Source organism: Pseudopodoces humilis, chromosome 7 (genome assembly GCF_049639895.1).
Source record: "Pseudopodoces humilis isolate 2021_Gansu_Grassland_sample_001 chromosome 7, ASM4963989v1, whole genome shotgun sequence".
Lineage (NCBI taxonomy): Eukaryota > Metazoa > Chordata > Aves > Passeriformes > Paridae > Pseudopodoces > Pseudopodoces humilis.
Genome location: NC_142206.1, coordinates 31,808,454 through 31,826,701, shown reverse-complemented (window position 1 = coordinate 31,826,701; position 18,248 = coordinate 31,808,454). Strand labels below are relative to the sequence as shown.

At 35.9% G+C, this 18,248-nt stretch overlaps 1 protein-coding gene across 7 annotated transcripts in view; it reads left to right on the top strand.

Annotated features, from left to right (window-relative positions):
* Window positions 1-988: 988 nt before the first annotated feature.
* RYR3 (ryanodine receptor 3) overlaps window positions 989-18,248 on the top strand; it is a 200,892-nt gene continuing 183,632 nt past the window's right edge. For all 7 annotated transcript variants that reach the window (XM_088057565.1, XM_014249772.2, XM_088057564.1 and 4 more), the window contains exon 1: window positions 989-1,098. In XM_088057565.1, the coding sequence (XP_087913691.1) occupies window positions 1,048-1,098 (51 nt within the window). In that variant the 5' untranslated portion in view covers window positions 989-1,047. The remainder of the gene's footprint in view (window positions 1,099-18,248) is intronic.

Sequence of the window (18,248 nt, the reverse complement as noted above, 5' to 3'; positions counted from 1 at the left end):
GGGACTGCAAAAAGTTTGAGTAATTCTTCCCAGGGGTTGAATGTAGGGGTAAGCTGTGGTTGCAATCTTGTCACAAGATTCAAGATCACACAGTGAATTGGCTGGGTAGAGCCTCCTCAGTGTTTTCTGCTGTTTCCTTGTGTCCTTTTTGTTTTCCTTCCTTCACTTAATTAAATTTTGTTCTAGTGTTGATCTATTTTTTCCCTTCATTATATGCTCATATTGAAGTAGTGAATAGTAATTTTCATGAATTACAAATTCATTATTGAACTAGAATTTAAAGTTATTTTAAGTTTTATTTTAACATAACTGTGTTTTATGGATTCTGAGGTAATATGTGCCATCTTTGAGAAATATTAATTTGTAGTTCTGAAAAGGTACAGATAAAGCCCTTGAAGTCCTTAGGATATAGGTATAAATACCATGTAAAGGGATAGCACAAATAACTACACATAGTTGGTTCAGATCATGAAGTCATCTTGGAAATCAGATTTGCAGTTGCTTATGCAGAGAATCAAGAAATGGAAATTATTGTAAGCAAGCTGAAAATACCTGCTGTCAAAATCAGCTTGTCCTGTGATCATCGGGATTGCATCCTTCTGCTGCATAATCAGTAGGTTCAGAATTGCTGAATTTGACACATTTCAGTGCAAAATTTGCTATCCTGATCTGCGAAAATGGAAGCTCAAGCTCTGCTTTTATTAACACTTCACCATTATTGTTCTTCCCAGACAGTATCTGGAGGGAAAGAAATCAACACCTAGTGATGCATAGAATGCTTCCTGCAACACCTTAACAGTAGGGGGGTTTGCCTCCAGGGTAGAGAGAAAAGGGAGCGAATTGCTTGCTCTGAGCTGGAAAAGCAGCGCAGTTGGCTCTGGCAGTGAGGGGGTTGACTGACAGTCTGCAGTGCAGTGGAGTTAGCTGAGCTCCCTATATGGCTGTGGATTAGCTATATGCTAATACTGATAGGAGAGGAGCGCTACAGAGCGCAGGGAGCTGACGGTGGAGGCGATCAGCCTCAGCAGAGCTGACTCCTCAAGAGCCATGGCTGAAGGGGGTGAAGGAGGGGAAGATGAAATACAGTTCCTACGAACTGTAAGTATCTGCTTTTTATAGGTCATGTAGTACATGATTTTGTGCCTCATGTCTATTTCTTTTCTGTTGTATCGAAAATAAAGTGTTATTTCTGTGCTGAGCTTTGCCAAATGGCAGAATTGATTTAGTCAGTGGATAAAATAAAGCAAGAATAAAAGCTTTAATAGCATCATGCAGTCTCAGGGTGTTCTTCCCTGAATCTGCTCAATAGCCAGTTTGGTATAAGGAGACCTATTTCCGCTGTAATCCCCTGTGTTTGAAGCGTCCTCGTCAACTTTGTACTTGGGTTTCTAAATGTAGCATGCCAAATATGTGACCTCTGAAACTTCTGTCTGGGTTAGATTTCACTGACATTAACAGAAGCTTTGCAAATAGGAGTGCCTTAAAATGATGAATAAACCAAGCAAGCCCCCGATGACCTCTTCTGATAAACATGCACACAGAAGCACACTTCTGTGTAGAGAATACCAACAGATGTTGAAGTCAGGGCTCTGCAAACGTTTGGGGTCTTTTCCCTACTTAAAGGAAGCTTATCTTTAAAGGACACAAGCATTTCTTTGCGAAGGGGTGTTAATTAGTGAAATATCCTCCACTTGGTGTAATTTTCTATAAAGAGCCCTCACACCATTCTTTCCTAAAGCTTTACACAAATCTACTATGGCAACTAATTTGGACTTTTAAGCAAGTAGTGTACATGCATCAAATTTTGGGAATAGGGTAACATCCTTTTCATGTCTCATCTTGTGTCTCCTTATTTTTACCCTGCATGACTAAGAGTGTGTTGTTGTGTAACTAGGATGGAAAAACTGCTATTAAATGTGTGTATTCCCTCCTCTTTCCATGCTATCTTTACTTTGAATTTATCACAAATAATGTTCCAGAAACAGGTTCCTCTAGAATTGATTCAACTTTAAAAGGATAAGTCACTGAAATAAAACATGCTAAGTTCCCAAAGTAAGAAATTACAAGATTGATTTGTGAGGGGCTGGGGTAAGTTATTTTAAGGAAATAAAGGTTGGAGTGAGGTGATGGCTGATGCTGTAAGTTGTTAAGGTGTGATGAAGTGTCATTAGCACTTTTAAGCCTCAGAGAATTTCATGGAGGGGGGGATGAATAATGACAATGAAGAATCTTTTCCAGCATTCCTCCCATCCACTACACTTTTAAGAGGTACATATTTTAGCAGATTACTCCAGCCTTTAATCTGAGAGTGGAGTTTTAAATGTGTCCTTCATCCTTTCACTTTCTAGGATGATGCCTTGGCTGAGCAGCCATCCTCAGTGATGGAGTGAGAAGCTTTGCCCTTTCATAGGTAGCCTGTGTGTGCTACATGAGATGGCAATTTCTGCTGCTGTGATACATTCTCACGCTAGAGTAACTCTATTGGACTTCTTTCCAATGGTTGAAATAAAGTGCTAAATAGAGGTGTGGGCCAAAAATGGAAATAGCAAAAGGGGCACTATGCTGAAGTGTTCCACATAGTGCAAGGAAATCTTCTACAGGGGAGAGAATGGACTAGATTTCTGTCTTGGAAGTTCTAGCTACTTCTTGCTCTAAACAATCATATCAGTTACTGCTGCCTCCTCTCCATTATAAAACTTCTTTCACCTTTGTGGGGAAGGGATAAATTCTTGTTTCTTAATATACTGAGAAAAGAAACATACATTAGATACTGAGTGCTACAGTGAGATACACCTTCAGTACTGATTTCTTACAGCTTTTATTGCTGCCTAAACAGTTGTCTGTGCTTACAAACATAAAGTACAGTAGTCCTTAAGAATTCTTCCAATGAAATTGTTAATCAATTAGGATCTTCTCCAAATCAAAATATTTTCTGGGAATTTGGATTGCTACTGAATGTTTCCCAGGCTTATGCAGCTGAATCTTCCTTTGAAAATGCTGATATCCCTATTTTAATTTTTGAGTCTTTAGAGAGAAATTATCTAGGCTATTTTTGGGTGTTGGGGATAGCTCTTTCTTGATTAGGTATAAAATAAGATTAAATATCTTTTGATTCAAAGTTACCCTACAGCATTTTTTGAAAAAGCAAGAGAATCGACTCTTAAAAATCTGCTTAAATTATTGTTTGCCATCTTAAAGACAAATGTCCTTTTGTCCTCAATTTTTTGTTGGTTATGACATTTTTGTCTTCCAAATCTAAGTTGTTGTTTAGTTTTGTGCCTCACTTTTATGTTCTCATATAAAAGGTCAAGAAGATTGTTAATGCATGAAAATAAAATCTGTATTTATATGGAGCAGCAACTTGTGGGCACATTTATAAGATTTGATGGAAAGCTTTTTACTGTCACTTTCTGTTCCAAAACATTCCTTATATTTGATTAGTTTGGCAGCAATGGGAAGGAGAAGCACCTAAAGAACAAATTCCAGAGAGGATAACAACATTATCATTGCTCTAGTAGTGGTATGTCTTCAGTACTCATTTCAAGTATGTCCCAATGCTTGTGTAAAGCCTTTACATGCAATGACAGCATCTCAAGGAAGGTGTTATTTATACTGCGTAATTTCTGTTCTGAATTTTTCCTTGACTTGTAAGTTCAGCATGAACATAAATAAATATATAAGCACACATATTTTTTTCCTACACTGCTACCCTGTTGTTGTGTCTTTGTTATGAAATCTTTGGTGTTTTCTTTCTTGTAATAATGCTTGGAATTGTTTATCTATTTTTCTAGCTGGTGGCTTCCTTCTGGTTTTGAGTCTGGATACTCAGTGTGTCATGTATGGAAGGGAGAAGCAAAGCATTTGTTGCATGTGTGTAAAATGCAGTACTGATGTGTTTTAGTTTCCCATTTGTTTAGATGATTTTCCCATATTGTTTATTTGTTACCCCCTCCTAAGGTGTGAATACATGAGAAATCAATGTCACTGACATCATGCAACATTAGGTGAGAATACATACAATAACCTGTGCTGCTTTGAGATAACATACTGAGGGATATCTGAAGAACCTTGTTGCCCTTAATGTGAATGAGTGAGTGTAAAGTATTCTCATTTTAGCCTTTCCTAGCTACTGGGAATTTACTGCTATAATAAATTGAAAAAGTCCTCTCCTCTCTGGAAATTATTCACAAGTTCCCACTGCTGTTGTATTAGTCAAATAGGAGGTGGTCTCTGTCTTGGAGCAAAGAGCTTTTGCCTTCTTCCATTAGAAGTACCTGAATAGTAGCTTGCTAACAGTAACTGAGAACATGGTTGAGGATGGAGGGGAAGTCCCACCCCTGCCCAAAGCGCTTTAAATGCAATGAAGCATATCAAAGTCATTCGACATCTTAGAGTCCTAATTGTGGTGGTAACAGACTAGGTAATAGGTCTGTTGCTTTGCTATTTTTCCTGAAATTCATGCTATTAATGGAAAGAGTTTCTCCTTATTTTAATAGAAATAATTTTTTTCAGATGGTTCATTAGTCAACAAATTTTCTGTAAATATAAACAGATTTTTTGCTGGTGTGTCTGTGCCTAAGTGTACATATGCCTTTGTGGATGTGTCTGCGTACGTGTGATTCTTCCCCAGCTGGTTACTAGTCCTTCATTTCTGTGAGGGACAAAGACCTTACCAATTGATTCTTCTTTAACTTATGTTAACAGCTTCTTTCAAAGTGTTCTGTTAAACCTCTCCAATCACTATCTAAAAGTTTACAACAGGAATGGGAAACAGTTTTCTTCCCTAGACTGAGTGTAGTTATCTGATATACTTAAATAGAAAAATACTGTTGTTACAAAGACCCAGAAAAGAATATTTGGAATTTTTTATCAAGATCTAGTCCATGTAAGTAAATTTACACAATAAGTTTACAGATAGTTTTAGGACCATTTGTGCATTGAATTGCTGCTCAGAATCAAGACAATTGAGTGGCTCATTCACATATTTATTTGTGGGTGCACATTCCTATCAGTAATTCTTGAAAATGAGGTCTTCTGCTGTTCAGATTTACAATGTTACAATTTACAAAGAGATGGGAAGTAATATCAGTTTTACAATATGAACTCTCAGGTAGAGTGTGAATTAGATTTCTTTTTTCCTCCATCATTTACACTGCTGCCAAATATAAATAGAAAAAGTGATTATATCATGCTTCTTAAAAACTCTTTTAAGAGTTGTACTAAATCATTTCAGTTTATCAGGGATTAGTGTGGCATAAAACTAGATATTTTTAGATGCTGCTACTACATGTTGTTTCATCAAATCTGTGTTCCCAGTGGTGTATCTCTGGTGACATAACAAAGAGCATATGAAGTGGAGATATGAAAATAAGTTTTCCTTAATAGACCAATTTTATATCTAATAGTTATGCTACTAACTGCATGCTGATAATCTGTAGCACAGATCTCTGTGACCTGATTCACTAAAGTTCAGATACCTCCTATAAAATACCCACCAGACCAATACTTGTAAACAAATACATTGGACAAATGTTCAAATACCAAGCAATAATGGAAGATGTTTTCTAGGGAGAAGTCTTTAGTAGTGCTTAATTAAAAACTGGGAAAATATGGAAACTGATTACAGTGAGTGGTGCATGAATTTACAGAAAAATACAGAAAGGATAAGAAATGACTTGAGATCAAATCAGTGGATTCTTCCTGATGCCCTTTTTAAGGGAGCTGGCACAAATTCTGTGTGCTTTTTGAACATCTGTGTGTATTCCACTGTATTGTTTTCAAATTAATTAGAACATTTTGTCTATTGTCACTGAAATGTGCTGCAATTCACAACGCAGCAGGTCATTAGTCAGTCAAAAAAACCCTTTCAAAAAAGTGGTAAAAATAAAGAGTGTTATGTAAAACTTGAATTGCTTCTGAGAGCTGCTGTGTGCTAGAAGTTCAGTTATTTTTGAGTTAAATATTTCTTTATCTGTTTATCTATTTATCTCTGTGCATTAAATCTCCCCCTTCTGATCCTATTGCTGTAGTTTTACAGTTGTGTAGCAGTCCATACTTCTAAAGCTTTTAAGTAGTACAACAAAAATTATGCGACAAAACAAAGGGTACATCATGTTTCTTCCTCTCTTTTTAAAGAGTCTTTCAAATAGACTTGTTTTTTGCTTCTTAAAATTCAGGCTATGAGCAATACAACTATTTACGATCACTTTTATTTCCTTAATTTTCTACCATGGATATCATATTTAATATTGTAAATTTATCCTCAGTTATGTTTCTAAGAACTTGTAGTGTCCTTCATTGTAAATAATGTTGCTCAGTTTATTTTCACTTATTTAACTGCCTCTTCTATTTCCTGCATGTGTTCTCAACTTTATGAATATTTTTGCCCAGTTTGTCACTATAGGCAAAACTACTCATGGTCATTCTGTGCTTAGGACTATTTCCCTGCTGAAAGTAGGATCATATCAAGGACAAATTTAGAATATGACAAAATTTCCAGTGCATCATGTGCTGTGATATGCTGTGTTTATTTTTTATAAAATAAAGAATAAATCTTATGCAATTAATTGCAACTTCTTTTCAAGGCAGAATTTTAAGTGAATGGTCTACCATAGTTTAAAGACAACAGTCGTTGCTTCAGACTGTAGTGTGTGTCTTTTTTTTTTAACCTCCAAACATGTTGGAGCAGTTGTTTGATATCTATATCAGCCTTTCAATTAATTTGTAGTAATTTCTCTTTTGAAGCAAAATAAATGTAAATGTGTATTTTAGGCTCCTGGCATTAAATAGTTCTTTGCACCATGTTTAGATGGAAAGGGAAACACTTCAGTAATTTGGTATATTTAATTTAATAAAAGTTGTTTGAAGTTTGTAAAAACCCCAGCTGTAATAAATAATCTGGGAAAAATGCATTATTTGGGTGATGGTGTATTGGAAGACTGCATCAGGTAAAGGGGAGCAGAAAGAGTAAAAGACAAGTAGAGTTTTTGCAGATAAAATGGTGAACAATGAAGACTGGTGCCATGATTAATCAGAGGTGAAAGAGGATTTCTTTCTATCAAATTGAAGGTAGTTGAGGTAGGAATACACTTCCAAAAGGTCCTGACATTACTCTTGAGATGGTACATTGGTTGGTTGGTTTCCTTGAGACATTTCTTTTGTTTTATTTAGCATGTTTTATTTTATTCTATTCTATAGAATAGGCAGAAATTCTGCTTTTTTCTACAAGCATGTAGATCAGCAAAGTTCAGATTTGCAAAACAACATATAATCATAGTACATGTATGTATGATATATGTATGGATGTATCATATAGCATATCATATCAATGGGTATGTATAACTATATGTAACAACTTGCACTTTAACAAGTTGCTTCATATTAGACCAGTCAACATCAGTTAAAGCAACATTATACTACATGAACTCAGAATCATGCTTTTCCACTGCTTCTTTCTACAGCATAAATTTTAAAGACGCTATTTCAAAAAGAAATCTGTGTATATACTGCAATGTTACAAATCCAGTGTATTGTTAGAATACTTGTGACATTGAATATATTTGTGATTGATTTAACTTCTAGGATAGCTCTAACTAACTCCTTGTTAGTTTATTTTCCTTTTTTTTTTTTTTCCCTGTTGTATTTCTGCAGGTATTTGATGTTGATGCAGTTCTGTGGAAATAACATCAAATTTGTTACAGTCAAGCAAAACTCTTCAATATTGCCTTAGAATATCAGTGAGTGAAAAGCCTTTTGATAAGATTTGTGACCATGCAATAATCCTAAATTAATACCCGAGCATATATTTCCCTATTTTCTCCTAGCCACACTGGTGGTTGTTGCAGGGATTTGTTTTCTGCTGTTCTGTTTTTTGCTGTCTAAATAGGAATTAATATGTTCAGCAAAATAAACAGTGAATTTGTTAGTGATGTTATGCATTTTGATAGAATACAGCAAGTAGCTTTTCTGATCTCTAGTCCCATGCTGTACTAACTGAGTATGATTCATATTGAAATCCAGCAGTGAATATTGCCTCTTCTCAGTTCCCATGGCAGTGCTGTGACCACACAGCCAAATGCTGCCAGGTGCATTAGCTACACATTCCAAAATTTAAAGCAGAGTTGCAGACATGGAGGGGATGAAAAATAAAACTGGCATGCAGTTATTTTGAAGATATTGAATTCAATGAGGACACTAGCTAAAAGTTCTATGTCTCTTGACTTCATACACAAAATGCACATTTTCCTAAAGGACATATAATAACAGTGCAGCTATATAATAAGCACACACATCTATGGACAGTAAAATTAACATCTCAATTAAAAAAAAAATGGTAACATAAATACACTTCAAAAGATTCAGAAGGAAAACATGAGGTATTAATGTATGCCTTAATGAGTGTTTTGGTTTATTTTCTCAGTATAGAAGTTTTAAATTTATATTCTGTCTTTAATGACAGGACAACATCACCAGACCATTTCCTCTGTCTATAACTTAGTAGGATATAGTGGTTTTGGTGCTGGAAGATCTAAAATTGAGTATCAGATACTACTTTAATAGAATGTATGTTCTAATTTCAGCACATATTTTCTACCTAAATACTTCATGTGCTTGGGTAACTTTTGGAGATGTGTTTTCTGAAAATTACAGTGCTGTTCTGAAGTGCAAATGGCAAGTATGTGACACCTCAGGGTGTGTCTAAAGTAGTTCAAGATTGGATATGCATTGGAATTACAAAAGCCTATAGGGAAATTTAGACCTGCTCGATCTGCTTTTGGTAGTGTCTGAGTATGAGGCTCAGGGAGCTGTTGATTGTCAGCCACTGCACACCTGCTGTCAGTCAGCTCTCAGTCTCCGCAGACGGGGCTCAGCTGTAAGTAGGAGCTGATGACCAATCTGCAACCACCCTTTTCCAGTTCCCTCTTCTGGCACATCGCATCTCTGGGGAGGAGCGTCAGCCACAGTCAGCAGAAGTAACAGTAGCGACATCAGCAACATAAGGTGAAAGATTCAGTAGTAACATCAAGTTTGTTCCTTCTACTGGGCTTTTATCCAAGTAAGCAAGTGCTGCTTCCTCTGTGAGCTGAGTAGTCAGCTCCCGCCTGAGCTGTTTTTAGTCCACAGCAAACATCCCTGTCAGTCTTCAGTATTTCAGCTACTTCAGCACTCAGCCATGTTCTCTAATACCTTGTGCCAGAAAAACAACTTCTCTTGACACAATTGCAATAATTTGAAATCTCTTTCAAAGTAAGAAAGTAATACAGAAGAAATGCAACTTAAATAAAATGTTTTAAATTTACTCGTACAAAAAATAGAATTTCAACTTCCAAATTGAAACACCCTTTGAACAGAAGATGTGGAATTAATTTACAGCACTGGAAGTTTAACATGCTTTTGAACTACATCAGCAGTACCATGTACAAATGGGAGTACAAGGATCATCAAGCTTAGAATATATACTAGTGTTAATGGCACAGATGATTCACTAGAATGCTTAAGGCCAAATGACTCCCATTTCCCAAGATTCCATCTGATGTTCCTTGACTTCGCTGCCTCATCTTTTCTGAATATGGAAAATTCTCAGAGGACTTATACACCTGATACATATTAAAGATGATTAATGTCAGGAGTTTGTATAATTCAGAAGCTGATGAAGAATGTACAGAAATATTGATACAGTTAGTTAACATTTTGACTAAAACAAAATTAACCCCACCTGTCAATATTAAGCTCCAAGTTACCAGCCTAACTGCCTTCTCAAATGCATATCCATTTCTGTTGCACATTTCAAGAGATCAAAATCAATAGACATTATTGTTTATACGTGGCCAAAGCTGGGGAAAGTGGAGTTTAGAATTTGGAAGACCTCGTTCTGATCTTATGCATGTTGCATTTGTAATTACAAGGTAACATTTTTGTGAAGAACATTCAGGGGACAAAAGATTCTTGGCTGCTCTCATATTGACTATTACAGGACTAAATGCTAATAGGGATTGATAAGATCTGATTTACTGATTTATCTGTGGAAAGTTAATGATTACTGTGTGCCAAACCTTCGTTAAAATCTTTGCATTTTTCCTTTATTTCATTAACTACTTTGATACACTAGAATTAATAAAGAGTGAGATTTTTAAAAATGCTTAGGAATACATTAACATTTTTAATTTTCAGACACTAAACCTCCTCTCTAAGAGTTGTATGTTGCTCATTACTTGCTTTCCTAGTAAAGTTTTGCAGATGTGTTGGAAATCTTTATTTATTTTAATTACTTTTTTACCATGTCTGGAAGTAGTTGCAGGTAATCTGGTGTAGATGCAGTTACAGGTGGCTGAGGGCAACTGACACTTTTGTTGGCTGAATCACCCATGTGTCAACTGGGATGACAGATTATTTAAGAAGTTCTTAAGTTTTTTTGTTTGTTCGTTTTCAATTTTTGTTTCACACAGTGTAACAACAACAAAAAAATAATTTCTAGCTCAAATATTTTAAAAACAACTCCAAAAAAATTTCTCTGTGTACTACACTGAATCCTTGGTGACTGTCTTAGATAATGTCAGACTGGCCCCATCTTTAACGTAGCTCTGTTGTGTCAGTGAATAAAAGAGCTGAGTGCTTGAATACTGAGCAGTACCTCAATAACTCTTCAAGCAACTCTTGATTATAAAGGATAGGTATTCTCACTGGATCACTAATTGTTGATTATTATTTCAAAAGTTTCAATTAAGCCTTATTAAATCTATCAGTTTTAGTTAACTTTCTGCTGTTACAACTCTTTAAAGTAATTCTGTCAATCAACACCTCTTCCTTCAGTCATTGTGAATGCTGATTATCCATATTTGCTTTAGGTATTTGCTTTTATTCAAGATGTATTTACTGTGTTTATTGTAGTTTTGCTCAAGATATCCCTAAATTTTTAAGAATTTCTTCCATGAAATGGAATGAGGTAAAATTCTGGATCTTGTACAGGTCCAAAATATTTCCACTTGTACAATTAGATGCTATTGCATCTCCTATTGTGCCAGGTAATATAAGTGTAGAATATTTGGATTCTATTATTATCTTCGATTTTGTTTCTAATTAGACTCATAATATTTTCTTGTCATGTTTCTCTTAATAAAGATGTTGATATGTCTTTTTGTAAAACAATCATGACGTGCTTCTTGCATAGTTTGAAGCTTTTTTCTAATATTTTGATTTCTATAAAGATGGAAAAAAGTTGTTTTGTACATACATAGTAAAAACAACTACTATAGCATTTTTTAAAAAAAGCTTCAATAGTAGTATGTTAATATAATTTTTTAAAAATAAATTTTTGTTTTATAAGAAAAGAAAAAATCAGCAACTATTATGACTCTTTTTCAAGACTAATGTTTTTTTAATAGTGATTTTAAGCTGCTCTGCAAAAAACAATTTTACTGGACAAAGTTTCACAGAAAGAAATACAACAGTGTTATTCGATAGTACATGGAATTATATCCTTCACCAGTGATGGGAACATTTTCCCATTGTTGCTTCAGTTTCATGTATGAAATAGTAAAAGCTTAGTATATCAAAGCTGGCCTGGAGGAGAATCACTTTGCTTTACTCACAGAAATCAGCCTGAGTTTCAGAATTCTTTCATTTACACATTTTGCATCAGATCTCCTTTAGGCATGAAATGAACAGTGCTGTGTGGTATGCTTGTATCACTGTGAAAGTTAAGAGAAGAACTACTAAATCAGTTAGGCTTTAATAAATGGTAAGGTCCAAAAGAATGTGCTACAATATTTGTCATATCTTGTAAATATTGTTTAAACAGCAAGATTGCTCTTCCAGTAGAGAAGATGCACTAATTGCTAAGTTAGTAAAGAGTTTCCCCAAAGAGGAAAGAAAGGATATCACATGCATTTAAAATACACTGACATGAATAAATGAGAATATATTGATAATATTCAAAAAAGATCTTTATTAAGGAAGAGGACTTTATCAGAATGGAGAATGTTTTTCTTACTAACATTTTTGTTTAGTTTTTGATTTGAAAAGCCACAATTTGATGACTCATTGTGCATGGCCTAGCTAACCTAACTTCAGATAAGTTAGGTTATCTGAACCTATCTATCTATCAGATAAGAAGCTTTTCTAAATGACCTTTTACTGCTTACCAGCATATAGTTCCTATTTCTTGTCATAGTTGATATTTACTTGTCACAAGCAATAAGCTGTAATGGTGTATCCACTGGTGCATTGCTACTGAAAACCACCAACTTTGAGTTGGAAGTACTTACTTTCTGTGATTTATTTGAAATTCAGGAAGCTTGGTGGTATGTGAAAGGTTCTAGATTAATTCAGAGCATGTTAATTGAATTTCATGACAGAAGTTTATTTTTGTTAGAAACACACATTTTTTTCTGCCAGGGATCTTCACAAACCAGCTTCCCTCAAGGTTGACCTTAGGCTTAAATAACATCACTGACGAAATAAGGGCCTATTTGTGAAGCTTAACTTGCCAATTAGAGTGGTAATATGACCTTTCTTACCTTTGCCAATATGAAGACCATTTAGAATCATAAATCACAACATTCTAAAGGGTGAAATGTCTTCACCACAATGTAAAAAAAGGAGGGGAAGGGGGACAAGAAATCGTCAAGACAAAAAAAAGATGAAGAATGGTGATATTCTGCTACAGACAGTCCATGACATCTGTAGAATATTTCTAGTGCTATTTAGAAAATTAATCACATATTATATAGTTCTGTCATGTATTTGTGCAATTTAACTGCATCCTGATTACTTTACTACTTTTATATTTTCACATCTGTGTCTCTTTTCCTTGTTTTTCTAAAACAAACTAGACAGGGAGCCAATGATAACATGGGAGTCGATGGAAGATCATCCTCACTTCAGACTACTTCCAGGCAACTGCTTGCAGTTGTTACAATAGGAGTCACAGAGCTATTGCTCTTAAATGCAGCTGCAGAAGACATAGGCAAAGACACAGTTATTTTCTGGAAACTAGGAATAAGACATTAGGAAGAAGTTCTTCACATAGAGGGTGTTTAGGCATGAGAATGGGCTGCCCAGGGAGGTGGTGGAGTCGCCATCCCTGGAGGTGTTTAAGGATAAAGACTGGATGTGTACTTGGTGCCAGGGTCTACTTGACAAGGCGGTGTTTGGTCATAGGCTGGACACGATGATCTCAACCTAGTTAATTCTGTAATCCTGTAATATTGTACAAACCTGGCAAAAGTAGTGAGCTTTTAGCAGTGCCAACTTAGTTCCCATCTGACCAAGTCACCACGCAAGTGCAGTTTTCTTTGATTGAGATAGCATCCCAAAAATAACTTCTGTTCAAGAAGAGGTTTACGTAGTCAGGATTCTCAGTACACATGACAATTGTTTGAGTTTTTTAAGGATGGTGGTTTGATTATAGGATAATTGCACTTTGATTTTTAAGCATTTGGGGGATGGGATGGGGATATGCAAGGTGAAGAGCTACAATATTTGCAGAAATGCTGTCTTAGACAATGTTGGGCAATGTGCTTCTGTCCTAAAATAGAGGTCTGAACACCTGCTTCTTCCCAAGTGTTTCTTCTCCTGTTACAATATTCTATATGCATATTCACTCTGGTTACTTTCTGTCTAGTACATATATAGTTTTCATGGCTCTTGTGACTATTAGCTGTGCTTGAATCATTGGCTGCAGGTCCTCAGCTATTTACAAGTTAGTGTAATGCTCATATGCAGAACTTGATAAAATGTTACAGGTTTGTGTAAGAGTCAGTCACTGGTAGTTATATATGATGAGAATGTACTGCTCTTAAATAGTAATTAGAAAGTATGTTGCAAATGTTCTAAATGTGAGAGCCTGTAGATGCAGAAAGGGAGACCTTCTGCATCTGTAGCTCAATTTAAAAAAAAAATTGGATATTTAATTTCTATGCCTTTTATATTAAGATTTGACTTAGCATTAAAGAAGTAGAACAACCACTCCTTATGTTGCAATAAGTAGTAATTTCAGTCCACTTATTGAATGATGGCTAAATTTGAAAGAATTATCTTAAACCATCTCAAGTGAACCATGATTAAAACCCATGTTTTAGCCTAATTAATATGCTTTAAAGGACTCTCTTAATGTTTACAGCTGTTATGCAAACTGTGGTTTTAATCTAAATAAACACAGTAGTATCTGTGTTATAACACAAATGTTAAGACTATCAGGACAATAAACTGTTTTGCTTCTTTTTGGATATTTGACCAGGTTTGATTTTTATTCTGTTGCACCCAGATAAAGGCTAGGAGCTACCTGTGTACAAATGCAAGAAAACAATGCATTCCCTGACACAAAGTGGATGTGAGGGTGGACAGGCTGCAGACGAGTGCACAAGGAATGGTCAGTATGAAGAGGGATCATCACACATTTTAAATATTACACAACAAAATGAAGGTGTCAAGTAAAAGTTAAATGAAGCAGGTGAAACCACAAGAGCAAACAGTCAAACAACTCAGAAAATGCTAGTGGGTTACCTCTGCAGGGAATTACCATCTGTGGGAGATTATAGATGATTCCCCAACCAAAAATCTAAAACTAAATCCTAACCTGAATGTTTTGTAACTGGGCATTTGTGATTAGTACCACAAACTTAACGGAAATGGAATTTGCTTGACTGAAGGGATGGCATCTAAAGAAAGTGTTGCAAAATGTGGACTATCCCCTTAAGAAGGGATGTTCTTTGATGTTTGATCTTTGTGTGCTTTCAAACCTGATGAACAAGAAAGGAGATTTAATCCATGAAACAGAGCAGCTAACATGCAAGTTCCAAGTGATGTCCATGAGCTAGAAACACAAATTACTTGGTAGAATTGCCTTGTTAAGGTACAGAGCTGGACATGCTTCAGCAATCTCAGACCTAGGGGGAGGTTAACATGGCTTGGGAAGTAGGATGCCCACTGAAAGTGGACACAAAGAATGCAGAATTTATGGACCACTTGGCAGAGCTCCCAAGGAAGAAACCAATAAACCCAACCCAGCAAGTGTGCTGAAATTGGCTCCAACTGCCTAAAAGGTAATCCCAGCAGGGGGAGATTGGGACCACTGGAACAATACACCCACCAACCCAAAAAAAGAGAAAGCCTGAGCATGTGGAGTAATCATTGTGGGAAATGAGAGAACCATTAACCAATAGAAAATAGAATGCAAATAAATAAGAGACTTATGCAACTTGTAGCCAATGAATGCTAATTCCTTAGTTTGCGAAAATGTACAAATAGTAAAAATTTTTGATAGATGCTGTGCTTGTTTTGTGGAATACCACCAGACACCCAGGCTTGCACAGTTCTGAAATAAATAATCAATGTCTCTCTAACTGTAAATATTGGCTTGTTGCATATCATAAAATGAATCCGATTTTTGTGGACAACAGAAGGATGAGTTGTAAAACATACTTAATGGGATAAGAAGGAAAACACTAAGGTACAATTATCTCACAGAGATTTTTTTTTTTTTTTCTTTGACAAGAAGGTTAGCAATATCACAGTGATGAAAAAATGGAAGTATGGGGATAGAGTTGACTAGAGTGACCAATAATTTTTATATTCAGTCACTGTGAATACACATTAGTAGTGAAAATTCTCAAGGAAAGACTGACACACCAGTTCATACCCACTTCCCCTTTAGCTCTACCTGAGGGTGTAAAAAACAGAGTGACAACTGTCCTTGTCTCTCTTGTTGTTTGGCATCATAAGAAATATCAAGGAATTATAGGAAATTGCAGGCTTTTTATTAATTTTGATATGCATGACTTGTCAAAATTGTGGGTCTTACCAGGAGATTGCTTGCTCTTAGTGGAAAATTACAAATGGTTTGGTACTTTTCTTTTTCAGCTTCAAAGTGGAATCTAATTTAGTAATAAGCATGGCCACATTTTCTTAAATATGGAGTAAATACAGCAAACAATAAAGATACTTAGCTGATAATGCTGAAATTTCTCTGTCATTACTCCTCAAAGACCATCTTCACAGGCTCTTCTTCAGACTTGTTAAGTCACTGAGCCTTTCCAGTCTTTTTGTTTGCCGCATTTTTACCACACAGCAACCATCTGAATTATCTTTTCTCAGATTAGTCTTGCATTTGCTTTACGTTAATGTGGAAACATTTATTTATGCATCACAAGAACAGAGGACTGGGAAGAACATTTTGAGTAATTGAATCCATTTTGAACTGAAATTCAGTTTTATAGCTAATTATAACTTTTCTCCTGCTGCTTTTATCAAGGTACCAACCCAGTAATCTAGTAAACTTCCTTCATTTTAAAATTCTAAATATTTTAATATATTTATAGATCTTTTTTATGTGTAAATTTTTCAACTGTAGTTTATCAATATATTTATAAAGAAAAAATATATTCCCTCTCAAATTTTCTTCTTTTCTGGAAGAAGTAAACTGAGTTTGTTTAGCTTACTTTTATGTGACTGGATGTTTGGTTTCCTTAAAATTTTGTTTTCTCTTGTTTATACTCCTGCTGTCTCACTCTCCTTTAAACATTGGTGACAACCACTTCTTGGACAGTGACACAGTAAATTCCTCTTTTTTGGTCAGAACTTGCTCACCTTTCATAGCAAGGCCATATTGACATACATTAAAGAATATAAATTCAACCTAGACTCCAACCTAAAAAAAGCAGACAGGTTATGTACCTAAACCTCCTCTAAAGGCTGTAAAATCGCTAACTATGTTAATAAATGAAATAGCCACAGTCAATTCTCTAGCCTTGAGATAAAGTGGAGGTATATACCCTACATGCATACAGCTAAACAAATTGCCAGGATACTAGCTGTACTGCCTATTGGGAACAGTCCCTGGCCTGCCAAGGTATTTCTGGCAAGATTCTGGTAGGTACAGGGCAGTAAATTTCCTAGATTCATGTTGGGTGTGGTCAGCACAATCTTTCTGTATTGTCTAAGAGAAACTGGTGAAATGTCAAGTGCTCAGGTAGTCACAAGTCTTTATTTACATTGGCATCAGTCAGATAAGATTGTAATACTGCTTTTGATGCTCTTAAGAGTGTTTTCTTTCCAGTATCACATTTCAATTTTGAAGAAAATTTAACTTTAATTCAGAAAGAAGTAATTCCAGAAATATGGTTTCTCCTTACAGCACCATAGGAAAGAATCATAGAATCATGAAGGCTGGGAAAGACCCTTAAGATTGAGTCTGGATGTTAAGCTAGAAAAGCTGTGTTCATCACTAAACCATGTTCCATCTATGAATCTTATAAATACATCTAGTTATGTTGTCACTTCTATGGACAGCATCTTTCAATACTTGACAAATATTACAGTGAAGAAATTCTTCCTAATATCCAATCTAAACCTGTACTTGTGCATCTTGCTGCTTGGGAAAAGACTGATTCCCACCTCAGCCTCTTTCAAGGAGCTGCAAAAGGTAATAAGTTCTCCCCTGAAACTCCTTTTCTCCAGGCTAAACAATCCCAGTTTCCTCAGCCACACCTCTAGTCCTTTCACCACCTTTTTGCCCTTCACTGGACATGCTCCAGCACCTCAGTGTCTGTCTTGTAGTGAGAGGCTCAAAAAGTGAACACAGGATTCAAAGTGCAGCCTCACCAGTGCCAAGTACAGGGGGATGATCCTGCTGGCCACATTACTTCTCATACAAGTCAGGATACCATTGACTGTCTTGGCTGTCTGAGCACACTCTTGGATCATGTTCAGGCAGCTGTTGACCAACTCCCCCAGGTCCTTTTTCACAGGCAGCTTTCCAGACACTCTTCCCCAAGCAGTTTGTTAACAGATTATGTGTTCCCACTGAATGACTTTGTTCTTCTAACAGTATTTACTCACCCAGCTTAATATTTTATAAGGCACAGGACTTTATCAGAAGTGTGCCCTCTGAGACAGAATCAGCCAGAGAAAGAGTCCTTCGTGCTGAGTCAGAAGGAAAAATTTAGGAATAGCACTGTAAGCTGTCTATAAGCCAAAACTCTCTAAAGCAGGCTTACAGTCATAGCTGGATTTCTGTTCACTGAGAGAACTATCCTCAAGGAGTAGGAATGACATTCCTGATCATTGAGTTTATGAAGAATAAAATGTGATAGCCCTAATGTTACTTGAATTGTGCTCAGGAAGCCCATGGTGAAAACATGGTGTATCTGAGAACATGCAATCAGTGCGTTAGAGTAGAACTAGAACTGTTACACTTCAACAGATAATAGAAATAGTTTATTTTAAAAATTCCTTAAAATCTTGTCTATGTC